Source organism: Heloderma suspectum, chromosome 6 (genome assembly GCF_057233095.1).
Source record: "Heloderma suspectum isolate Gila_16-S chromosome 6, 16-S_ref, whole genome shotgun sequence".
Taxonomy (NCBI): domain Eukaryota; kingdom Metazoa; phylum Chordata; class Lepidosauria; order Squamata; family Helodermatidae; genus Heloderma; species Heloderma suspectum.
The window spans coordinates 11,182,033-11,195,217 of NC_139463.1; the positions used below are offsets into that span (position 1 = coordinate 11,182,033).

The window sequence follows — 13,185 nt, forward strand, 5'->3', positions numbered from 1 at the left end:
GGCAGCCCCCGCTCCTGTCCCCGGCGCCCCGAGCGCGCGGGAGAAAGTTGCTCCCGAGAGTTGGAAGGACTCGGGCGGCGCCTCCGGAGCAGCTGGCGGCCGGCCCCGCTCGTGGCTGCCCCTCGCCCAATGAAGCCCCCCGAGAAACATGAGCGTTCCTGCCGGCGAGGGGGGGAGACGCCGAGCCGGGCGAGGGGGGCGCGAGGCGGGGCGTGAGCCTCCGGCGCGGCGGGCGCCCAGGTCGGCCGGCGCGGGGGCGAGGCAGAGCGCGCGCCGGCGGGGATGAGGGCGGGAGGAGAAGCGACGCGGGGCCCGGCGCCAGCCGCCAAGGCGACGGAGACCCTTCGGCTGCCGGCCCCGCGCGTCCCGGAGCGGCCGGCGCCGGAGGGCGGCCAGGCCTGGTCCAGCGCGTCCACGCCGACCCTGCCCCGACGGCGCTTCAGGATGAGGCGCCCGAGGAGCGCCCACGAGCAGAGCCCCGGGGCCGCCCCCTCCTCCCGTAAGGCGCTCCTGCAGCTGCCCGCCATTGAAATCACCCCTTCCAGCGACGAGGACGCCCCCTGGTCGAGCTGCTCCACGCCCAGCGCCTCCCCGCGCCGCAAGCGCTTCCTGCTTCGCAAGTGGCTGAACGTGAGGGAGACGAAGGCGTGCGGGGAGAGCAGGTACGTCCGCCTCCGTTTCCCCTGCCCTGGCCAGCCTTCCGCCAGCCGCGCAGAGCCCCTCCAGAGCTGGGTCGTGCGGGTCTTTCGGTGACTGGCTCGGTGACACATGTCCCGCTGTGTCTATGTCTCCCTCTACTGGCTAAATTCGGGAAGCCTAGTCAAGAGGGAAGCCGCTTGGATGCGCGTTCCACGCGGCTTCCCTAACCCTTTGTCTCGGACGGCGGAGGTCTGTGCCCTGCAGCTCTGAAACAGTTCCAGAAGAAATGGAGGGGGCCGGTTAACAGCCCAGGGGTTATCTGCAGTATTTGCAAGACGTGGATAATGATGGGCTTGCTTCCAGCCCATTACGTGCGATGTAAAAGTGTCTGTGCACACAATTCAAATATTAAAAACAAAACAAAAAAAAGATAACCAGTTGGCCACGATGTACACCAGTAAGCACTACTGGACCAACGTGCACTATCCGCAGATCAAATCTGCAGGTAACTGGTGCCAGTCAATAGGAGCGGTGATACATATAGGCCTCTGTTCCTTAGATCGGACTAGAAATCTCTAACATAAGCATGTGATTGTCAGAGAAACCTGAGAGCTGAGCTTAGCATAGGTCTTTTGAGACATCCCTGGCTTGGATGTATCAGTTTAGCTCATATGCCTATTATTTCTCAAAAGATGGCAAGTAATTCTTAAAAGTGGTTGGCATGTGTATTAAGGGGAATTTGGGGATCAAACATTTAAGTCTCTCTCTCTCTCTCTCTCTCTCTTTTTACCTGGAAGTAAGCCCTATTTATTTAAATCAGATTTACTTCTGAACACTAAGGACTACAGCCTTAGAGATGGCTTTGCCAAAAAGCAAAAGGAGAACTGTTCTAGTGGAGCTTTCAATTGAATAAAGATATTTAGTTGATTGATTATCTTCCTTTAATCACTTTGCCACTTAATTAACATTACAGTATCACACTATCTACAACTAGGCAATATTTCCTGCATTGAGCAGGGGGTTGGACTCGATGGCCTTGTAGGCCCCTTCCAACCCTACTATTCTATGATTCTATATTCTGAAGATATTTAAGGAAGAAAGCACAGTCTTTCTTGATATTAAAGTCCAAATCAAATTGCACAACTTGTAATTAACCAGTTGATCAATTACTCGGACATTACTCACTTAAGTCATTTTTCTTTCCCCCTCCTATGGTATACTTGTTTTGCATCTTCCTCTTTTCTCTAACCATCAGAGCTAACAGCTTTTGGAAATAATGAAGTGGAGATTCTCCTATACTTGCAGGACGTCAGCAGCGGTAACAATAAACAGTTACTATCAGATACACAAGATAATGAATTTGAAAACAGGCACAACATATGTTCAGTGACTGAACGTATGTAATATATGACAAGAAGGTTGGTAATACAGGATCAAGATGATTGTAAAGTGACACGCAGCAATGTGTGCAGTATATTTGCGGTAGGAGATTGTGTGAAAAAAACATATAAGAACACAAGAATTACCTTGCTGGATCAGACGCAAGGTCCATCAATCCAGCATTCTCTTTCCAGCAGCAGCTAGTCACTCAGTGTTGACAATACCAGGTAGATGAGAGTCAGTGTGGTGTAGTGGCTAGAATGTTGGACTGGGAGTTGGGAGATCTGGGTTCCAGTCCCCACTCAGCCATGGAAGCTCCCTGGGTGACTTTGGGCCAGTCACAGACTCTCAGCCCAACCTACCTCACAGGGTTGTTGTTGGGAGGATAAAATGGAGAGGAGGAGGATAATGTACACCGCCTCGGGTTCCTTAAGGAGGAAAAAAGGCGGGATATAAATGTAATAAATAAATACATAGATAGATAGATGGACCCACAAGTGAGGAAGGCAGGCAATATCCTTCTCCTCTTGACTGTGACCAGCATTTCATCTTCAGAGGAGTCTGGTCACTGCACAACCAGATGTGTGTGACAGTTGTGGAACTGTAGTAATCTCTCCTTGTTGGATAGCAAGTGTCCAAGTCATACTTCACCGCTGTGCCCCATACCTGCATTTTTGAAACGGGGTTTGGAAAAATGCAGAGGCAGTGCATGGAATAGGGGGTATTTGCATACCAAGGCCAGCACGACACCTTGGCTCTTCATCTATTTTAGATTCAAAATCCACCTTGCTGTGGGAATGGACTTTTTAAATGGCATTCCTTCTCTCCCAAACAGCAGTATGTTCTGCTGTGGTTGGTGCCTTCAGAAAAATAGAGAGGATAACTGAGTTTCTCAGGATCAGTGATGGAGGAGGGATTATCAGGCAGGACACGGTGTTTTATCAGTGTAGTGCCAAGACACAAACCTGAGAAAACTTGAGGACATGCACAGCTGGATGAATTTGGTTTCAAGGCCACCTTGTTAAAGAAATCTTATGGGACAATCCTATGCATGTTTAGACAGAAACAAGGCCTACAACTCCCCGCATGCCCCAGCCAGGCATGCTGACTGGGGCATGCTGGGAGTTGTGGGCCTTTTCTCTGTCTAAACATATGCTGGATTGTGCCCTTAGTCAATTAATCAGATTAGTTATAGCAAATTGATTGGTTCAATCTGCATAGCTTTGCATATGAGTAAAATAGTTTTCAGGAAGATGTACTTTGTTTTTAGGTGATGCATGCATATGTTGCAGCAGGATCTGTCTTAGAAGAGGTATTCCCTCATGTGAGAGAAGGGGGTTCTTCTCCAAGATGGTGCCCACCTCAGAGGTTTTTATAAATGCTTCCATTAAAAATAATTTTAAACTGTAAACAAAGTCTGCTCTCTGATTAACCGCAGGGTACCATCTTGTCCCCAGTGTTGTTTAACATCTATATGAAGCCGCTGGGAGCGGTCATTACGGGATTTGGAGCTAAATGCCATCAGTATGCTGATGACACGCAGCTCTATCTCCCTGTGACATCTGAATCAGGAGAGGCTGTGCAGGTCCTGAATCACTGCCTAGACTCAGGAATGGGCTGGATGAGGGCCAATAAACTGAAGCGGAATCCTGGCAAGACGGAAGCCCTGTGGGTGAGTGGTTCCCGGGTCCAGGAGATAGGCTCATTGCCTGTTCTAGATGGGGTTGCACTCCCTCTGAAAGATCAGGTCCATAGTCTGGGGGTACTCCTGGAGCCATCATTGTCACTGGAGGCCCAAGTGGTTGCGGCAGCCTCAGAGTGCCTTTTACCAGCTTTGGCTGGTTCGCCAGCTACGGGATAGCTTGACCACAGTGGTACAGGCATTAGTAACCTCAAGACTGGATTACTGCAATGCACTCTATGTGGGGCTGCCCTTAAGGCTGGTCTGGAAGCTGCAGCTAGTGCAGAATGCAGCAGCTCAGCTGTTGTCGGGAGCTGCCCCTTTTCAGCGTGTAACTCCTTTGCTGAGGGAACTGCACTGGCTGCCTATTCGCTACCGGGCCAGGTTTAAGGTATTAGTACTAGTGTACAAAGCCCTAAACAACTTGGGACCGGGATACCTGAGAGAGCGCCTCCTTCCTTACCAACCTTCCCAGACACTGAGGTCATCAGAGGGCATGTTCCTAGTGGTTCCACATGGACCTATGGCCCGGTTGGAGTCTACCAAGAGAAGAGCCTTCAGTGTGGTGGCCCCCTTCCTGTGGAATTCCCTGCCTTTAGAGGTTAGGCAGGCGCCAACATTGTGTTCTTTCCGGTGCCTCCTGAAGACGTTGTTCTTTCAAGAGGCCTTCCTTGCATGACCAGCAGTGGTTTGTTGAACTCTACTTTGTTGGGATTGGTCTTTTTAAAAAATGTTTTAAGTTTTTTTAACTCTTTTTACCATTGTTTTATTCTTATGTTGTTCACTGCTCTGAAATCGTCTGATGAGGAGCGGTATATAAATATTGTAAGTAAGTAAGTAAGTAAATAAATAAAATTAAGCTTTGGGGTTGATCCAAGCCTTTTAAAATGTATTACTCTCACCAATTAACTGACTAAATGTGTTCCCAACAACCCATGGGCTGTTGTTGGGCTTTGGGGTGACTTGTTAACCACGGTGACAAGCCACTCTCACTGGGTTCACATGCTGGGCACTTGCAACAGGGGAAATAAGCCACCATGGCTTATTTCCCCCTCCGTGATCATGCAAACAGGGCCAATATCTTCAGGTGCTGAAGACTGACCAATTGTGGTCAAAACTGATCAAAGATTGACCAGCTGACCAATTGTGGCTAGAGCGGAGCCTTATACAAGAGTTGCTCCCATCTTGCTGTCAGAAGAGAAACTGGAGAGGATGGTTCAGTGCCAAACACCTCTGATCTCCCATATGCTTTCCTCTGAACCACCAACACCATTTTGGGCAGAGAATGGAGCCTCAGACTGCCTCTTTAACCTCATAGTTGAAGGTAATGAGCCAGGAATTAACAGAGTATGGACTAGTAATAGTAACCTCCAGGACTGGAACAAACACTGCTTGTGCTCCCAAATGCCCTCGGTGCAGTTCCCTCAACTGCTGTTATGGGGCACTGGCTACATACCCCCCTTTGGGGGAGTGGCTGTCACAAGGGGACATAAAAACAAAATAATGATTGAGTTTGCATAATGCTAGTTAAAGGGCAAGGAAGGGCTAAGTATTAACACCATCCATGCAATGCAGAATGCAGCAGCTGTGACGGTGCCTTTGAGTCTCTATCATTGGCTCTCAGTTGGAATCTCTTAGCATTTCGCGGTATTGGCACTGGGCATGCAGGATTTATGCAGTGAGTGTGATAGTTGGTCTGCCATATTCCATTATTTATTTGTTCACTTAGTTCTGATGTTAAATACACTCTTTTTAGTACTTTCTGGGCATGCAGATCTGTAGCAACAGGAAATTGATCAAGCCTTTTTCCTGTCCCCTTGACCAGACTTCTTCACCAAATTAACCTTCAGAAACAATACACTGTGAAACACAGTTTCTGTCAAGTCGGGGATGGTAGTAGCTGAGATAGAGGTGAGACCAGGGGAAAAACTGAGGTGAGGCAAAGGTAAAACCTCCCCTCCACCCAATAACCGGCTGTATGGAGAGGTTGTATACAGGATTTCATATTTTCCATACATCTTTTTCCTTTTCTTTCTTGTAGTTTTTTTTGTTTAGCTATTTAGTCTATCACCAGGAAAAGCAGAACAATTCCCTTGTGAACATATCATCTGGAAGTTCTATAGATTCAAGGAACACCATATGATCCACTCCAACCTATAGCTGTTGAGGCTTCTTTGCTGGTTGGGCTTGTTTGCCTGTAATTCCCCCCCCCCTTTGGCTAGAGTTTGGTGGGTGGCAGACAAACAGAATCTTTGCATAACATCCCTTAGCTCCCCTATTCAGGATAATTGTCATAATCCAGTATTACAGAAGCAAACAGAGCAATGGTTTCTCACTTCGTCTTTGAGGAGGGAAACTGCTTTGTGGCTGATAGAGGTGTATTTGAGCCCTGCGTTTCCTGACAAAGCCTTTGGAACCTTTCTATCTTCAAGTACATTATTTGCTGTTGGCAAATGTAAATGTCAGTCATCTTGTTAGAGGGCAGAAGTAAGAGCCATGTGGTTTAGAATAGGCATGGGGCATTGTTGTGAATAATCGAGGATAAATGTTTTCAAGCAAGGATTGGAGGCCTAAACATCTCGGAGGATATTTCTGCATTTTTATGTCACATGCCTAGCTTCACAAACTGTTCTCTCTTCAAGCAACCCATATGTGCCAAATCAAAACGTGGTTTCCACTTTGGCATCATGGTAGTTGTGGTGTGTCAAGAGGGTGCTAATGAAGCTGCTAAATTGGCAGATGTGGAGAATGACCTTTTTTAGTCATCAGCATGACAAGACAGTGAGAGGAACAGCAACCTCTGTCCCTGGTTTGGGAAGAGGTGGAGGAAAGGAAATGTGGTTCTCTGACACTTCGGACTCTGCAAAAAACAAGTGCCAAACTATACTTGAGTTACATGTAGTTCCCCCATCCCACCCAAGGTTTTACAAAATGCAGCTGTGGAAGCTGCTGTCTAAAGCGGAAGATCTGTGTGGATGGAGGGACAGAGAAGTGCTTCTTAACCCTTCCACCTATGGCAGTTTTTCTGCTAAAAATTCCCACCACCCCCACAAGCTAACTACCCTCCCCAGGGGGGAAATATAAAGGAGGTCATTAGTGTGAGATTCAGAGGAAGGTTATAAGTTCCAAGAAATCTGTGAGGACCTGGACTCACAGATCATTTGATTATAGTTAATTCTTTTTAGTGTGGATATTTCTTACTTTTTCCTCAGGGAAGTAGGCTAAGCTAAATCTAATGAGCACATTTGGTATTTAGTAAAAGGAAATATTTAAAGCCCAAGTGAGGAGAGAGAGCAAGGATAGACTAATCTGAGGGCCTTTCCTATAACTGATCTGAAAAATGGGATGGAGCATGTTGTTTGACATGAACTGAGATGCCTGTCTAGGTCAGGGTGATTCTAGACATGTGGAGGTCACAAGGCAAATTAACCAAACTGATTAATTCAAGGTGAGTTAGTAAGTTGCATACTTCCCATAATAACCTGCATGAAACTCCTGCCAGGAGTTATCACATGAGTAGTCAGCATGGATTGTTGTTAAGCAACGAGGACCAAGTACACATGTTACATTTTCCATCTGAAGGCTCCACCTACAACTTCATAATTTGAACTACTCTGTTGGATTGGTGTCTATCAATTACCAATTAATTCAAGCTTCCCCCATCTGGCACCCTCCAGCTGTTTTGGACTACAACTCCCAGCATTCCTGACAGAACAACCTAGGAATGGGAGTACAAATTGCTCTGGAAGGATAAGATATGCACCTTGGGGTGCTCTTAGATCTGGTAGTGTGCCTGGATGGTCAGGTGACGGTAGTGGCCAGGAGTGTCTTGGCCCAACCTTGACTGATGTGCCAGCAGCATCCCTTCCTGGGGAAGGCAGATCTAGCCACAGCAATTCATGGTTTAGTCACCTTGTGTCTAGATTACTGTAACACACTCTACATATTGGGCTGCTCTTGAAAAGAGTTTGGAAATTACAGCTGGTACAAAACATGGTGGCCAGACTTTTATGTGATCTACAAAATGCACACCACACAACACCAGTCTTGAAATAGCTTTACCGGCTTCCTATTTGTTTCAAAGCCCAGTTCACAGGACTGGTTCTTATCTATAAAGCCATAAGCCCATTGGGTATATGACAGACCACCTCCTCCTGTATGACCCTGTCCAGTGTCTCCATGTATCATCTGAGATCCTGTTATGTATCCCACCTCTTAGAGATATATAAGGTTGGTAAGGACTTTCTCTGTAGCAGAATCCCAGTTGTGGAACTCCCTTCCCAGGGAGGCTAGATTGGTTCCCTCATTCTCAATCTTTAGATGGCTGGTAAAAACCTGACTGACTATCCCAGTGTCCTGAGCCTGCAGATGACACAGAGAACTCAATGCAAGCTGTTAACCCAGCACAGGGCTGGAGAAGATTGAGGGCTTATATACTTGTTGCCCCTGGTTTACCAGTAGCAGCTGCATCTGCTTCTTCAGTGGCTACAGCTGGGTCTTCCTCTTCATGAGTAGATCTTTGCTCCCAAATAGATTCTTCCTTCTCAGTAAACCCTGAGCAAAGGGGTCTTCTGGTGGCCAGGTGGGTGCTCCGACAATGTCTCCGAGTGTCCCACCTGCTCCGTTGGTGCTCTGGAGAGCCGTGGCACAAGGGAAGAGAGTCAGGAACACTGGCAGGGCTTGGGATGGGGCTGGAGGGGTTCTTTGGGACCCCAGGCAAGGCACCCCTGCAACAAGACTCCTCAAGCTGCCTCTGCATGGGAATGGGGGGTTTGCTGAGGAATCCAAATCCTCTTCCTCCAAAGATATTTCCATTGGGTTGACTCAGAGTCTGACAGCCACCATGCTGTTAGTGATTAATGATGCTCTTTGATTTTTCAGGGTTCTCCTGTTTTATTGTACTGTATGTTATTTTATCAGGTTTGTTTTAGTTTTTTAAAAATTGTATTTTATTGTTTTTTTATTATTTTGTTGTAAATTGCCTTCAGGAGTCATTGAGTGGAGGGATGATTCAAAAATATATTAGTTTTTTTTTTAACCACACCTTTATAAGGACCAACCAAAAATGTTACAAAATCATCAGCAAGCTCCCAATTTAATGTGTGTTTAATGTTTCACTCAGTGAAATAGTTGAAGATACTCCACCAGTTTTTAACACCAAGGGCTTCATCACATGGAGCTTTTATCCTGCGATTGCAATTGCTCCTTCATGGAAGTTTGCGGGCTGTTTACATGATGCTGTGACCGTCCTGCACTAAATGCCCTTTGTTCCTTTTTAAAATATATAGCTATCAAATTACCCCATTGTGTTCTGCTTCAGTTTCCTCCATGAAAAGAGATAAAGTGGCAAGAAGAGGAGTGAGATCAATGAAAGACAATGGAAGACCCAGATATGGAGAGAAGGGTCTGGGGGAAGGAAGCACATGTAAAGGGAGTCAGTGGTGATCCTGCATTTAAAATGGAAGCAGAAAGCCCCATTTTAAATGCAGGATTTTAGGCTGGTGTAGAAATGCCCCAAGTGAAATTACGTTAGACATTGGTATGACCAAAACAGATCAGAGGTAAAGCTAGGACATGAGATTGCATTTCCAATAATCAGATGTACAGAGCATTGTGTCAACCATTATATTCCACAAATGTTTATCAAAACCTGGGGACAAACATAGCAGAGGAAGATGTCCTTACTTAATCTAATTTAAATTGGCACCAGACTCTGTGTTGTGAGACAGTTAAATCAGATCCTTGACCTTGCTTTTCAAATTAGCTTTTTTAATTGGCCAGTCCAAAAAGAGGCAGCCTTGTTCTCTGAAATTCAGGTGACAACATTAATTCAAAGTTTGTTATCTTCCTTCTTATTAGACACTCCAATGCCATCTTCTGTCTACCTTCTAGTTTGCACTAAAGCAGTGAACAATTTATTATTTAGTATGCTTATATCGTGGCTTTCCTTCAAGGAGCTCAAGATGGCACACATGGTTCTTTCTGCTCTCCCCTTTTATCCCCCCATTATCCCTGTGAGATAGGTTAGGCTGAGAGATGGTGACTGGCCCCAGGTCACCCACTTGCTTTCATGACTGAATTGGGATTTGAATCCAGGTCTCCCCTTTCCTAGCCAGACACCATAATCAAAACACCATGCTGGCTGCCATGTTTGGGATCCAGTCTGGTACAGGCATCATGTTGGTTAAAGGCACTTAGGGTATATCCCCATGGCAACCTGTAGGCTAATTCCACGTGCATCCAACACCCACAGTGCAAATGTATGGACACTTCAGCCCATGATAATCCCCCACTTGTCAATACAGGAAATGGGGCCAGTTTCTGTTGTATTTACAACTGGCATCTGGTGACACTGGGGATATCCCAAGAAAAGATGATGATTTATATTTCTGTACCACCCCATAGCCGAAGCTCTTTGGGCAGTTTACAGAGGTTGAAATATTAAAGTAGTCCTCCAAGAGCCCTATAATCCTTGAACAGGATTGCTGAGCAAGGATTTTCTGCAGCAAAGCTGTGCATACATCTTGACAGAGGTTGCTTATGCTGTTCAGCATGCCATCCAAATATGCAGTGCCTCCTGCATGCATGTCTTTCAACCATGACTGGAAACCCTGCCATGCTAGCTGCATGAGTTCTTCATAAAACAGCTTGTTTAAGATGCACGTATTTACTTTTTTCCTGGTAACAGGTATGAGTTGCTGCTGAACGCTAAGGTGCTGTCCCCCCGCCCCATAATTCTCATGAATATGTGGAGATATGCATCCTCAACTGCATTAGATGTTGGGGATGGGAGCAAGGTAACGCTAAGGCAGATGTGACCCTATTGGACCTCCTTGGAGAAGCCATGGCTAACCTGCTGGCAGGCTAATTCAAATGTAGTCCTGCTCTTTAAAGTTCAAGGAAATGGATTCCCCCATCCCCATAGCTCCTATGGCTGTCTTGCAGCCCAGGCCTAAACAAATTTTCTGAGAAGCCCCACTGAGTTCAGTCAGTCATATTTCCCAATGACTAACCTTCGGATTGCAGCTGTTAAGGCATTTTTTATTGAAGTCCTGTGGCTACCATAGCAACACAGTATTTTTTGATAGCAAAAAGTTAATTTGCCCAAGCTGACAATTTTATTTTTGAGTAATCAGGTTGACGGTTGGAGGGGATGTTTGTGTTGACAGCTTCTTAAAGGCTATCGGAGGACAGAGAGCTAGATACAATCAGCAAAGCAGAATACAAGGTAAACAATCAGAATACAAGGTAAACAATACAAGCACATGGGTTGTTTCCATTCCTGAAGCGCCTTTTCTTTGCCTGGAAAGCAATTAGGTCTTCTGTGTGATCTTAGTATGCCTTTCTTAAAGCATACTGAAATTCCCAAATGGGAATACATTAGTCTGCTGGCAGTTGAGGTGAGGCTGTTGAGGGTGACCTGAGGCCTTAGATGTGTAAAGAGTGAGCTGTGTGGGTGTGTATTATAATGTTCAATCTGTAAATAAAACCTTAGCTTATGAAGTGCTCGTCTTCACAAACATGCTTGTATAAAAAACATGACATGGTACCTGGAGCGGACATGGAAACTTTGTAAAGCCTGGTGAGTGAAGAGGTGAAAATATTTGAATGATGGAGCAACTGAGAGCATCTAGAAGTTTAAGCTTGACTCCGAATGCTGCCAGTGACAGGAAATATTTTATACAATTTTATTTATTTATAGAAGCAAACACATTAAACTCCAAGTGGCCCAGAAGGTTGCAATTTTTCCAAACATTGTAGGCATTGTAGCTGTTTCATTATTTATCAGCTTTAATGCACAATCCTATGCATATTTAGACAGAAAAAGCCCTACATCTCCCAGTATTCCCCAGCCAGCCATGTTGTGGGACTTTTTTCCGTCTAAACGTGCATAGGATTTCACCCTTAATCTGCCAGACTAAGGGTGTGCAAGGGTGCAATTATGGTTTGATAATTTCATTTTCCTTTTGTTGGTTTGTTTGCTTTTGTCCTTTCTTAAAAGTAGCTCCAACCTTGCAGATAGGCCTATGGTGTTGTTTTTGTCTTTCAGGCAAGGTATTATTATTATTATTATTATTATTATTATTATTATTATCATTTACCACACTTTGGCCCAATCCACTGGACAGAGGACTAAGTTCCACCTCTTGTCTCCCAGCAGGAATTTCACTGCAAGGGAAGACCAACTTGGCTTCCCCTATTGGTTTGAAAAGGAGCAGCTGTCAGGGAGCTTGTTTCCTAACTTTCAACCAGAAAGAACACTCTGCTCCCTCTGCCAGTCACCCTGGATGTGCAGAAGTGGAAGGAAGCACGCCCTGGCCCCCATCCATAGAACAGGTGGTCTGTGCATATGTGTGGGTTTTAAACGTTTTGTATTATTGCGATACGTTGTAAGCTGCCTTGAGAATCATTCAATGAGAAGGCAGGATATACATCTTCAAAAACAAACAAATCTACTAAATCTGGGTGGGGCTGGACAAAGAATAAGCCCAAAGAAGGAAAGTTGGTTGGAGGTAAACCTCTCAGCTGGAGGGATAATATATTAAAAGGCCATTCCCTTGCATGTGAGTCAGAGTGGGAGGAAGGGAGAGAAGTTTCCATAGGACCTTGGGCTTAATTTTAGTCCTAAGAACATACGCGTTCGCAGAGCATTCATACTTGCAAGACTTAATGTTCTACCAACAGTAGTACTTTGGGGCAGATCTTTGAAAATTCCACTTCAACGCAGATTGTGTCCATGTAAGGCAAGAGTCCATGAAACTCTGACACGTGTACTCTTATACTGTATTTTTTACTCTGATTTGAGATGTCGTATAATTTATCCACTAACTTTCCAGGGCATCCAGATGAAAGACTGCTAATCAATTGTTGGTTGGCTAAGGTCCCACATATCACTGAAGAGGTGGCTATGTTGTTATTTTTTCAAATGGCCGTGCATACAAGCGCTCAGCTGATTAACTGCATTCGCTAAATTGAAGAGATTGTAGCCTTGCGTCCTGATATTTGTGTATTTGTATTTTAACCCGAATGAGTCTAAAAGACCGTAATAAAGATTTTTTTTTTTCATGTTCTCCTGCTTTAAGACCATACCACTTCACAGCCCATCTCTATCTTCATCACAGTTCAAGGCAGTGACTCGGACTTACAAAGCAAGTCTTATCTGGTTGGGTCCTACATTAAGCCAGTAGCAACATCAGTCTTTGTTATGAAGCTGCTTACTCCCTTGCATATCCCTGTGGGACTTGTAAGATCTAAGAGCACAATCCTATGCATGTTTAGACAGAAAAATGTCCTACAACTCCCAGCATTCCCCATCCAGCCATGCAGGCTGGGGAATGCTGGGAGTTGTAGGTCTGTTTTTTTCCTGTCTAAACATTCATAGGATTGTACCTTTAATTACTAAATAAAACATTTGGATAAATAATAACTTAAGAGAGAAGAAGAGCACATGCCTGAGTGGTCTGCTAGGAGCAGTTGACATAAAG

The 13,185-nt window shown here is 45.4% G+C and overlaps 1 protein-coding gene across 5 annotated transcripts in view; it reads left to right on the plus strand.

The window, feature by feature from the left end:
• The first annotated feature begins 222 nt into the window (after positions 1–222).
• The window catches only part of GRAMD1B (GRAM domain containing 1B), a 180,918-nt gene continuing 167,955 nt past the window's right edge, over positions 223–13,185 (plus strand). For all 5 annotated transcript variants that reach the window (XM_084803613.1, XM_084803611.1, XM_084803612.1 and 2 more), the window contains exon 1: positions 223–662. In XM_084803613.1, coding sequence (XP_084659739.1) covers positions 283–662 — 380 coding nt within the window. In that variant the 5' untranslated portion in view covers positions 223–282. The remainder of the gene's footprint in view (positions 663–13,185) is intronic.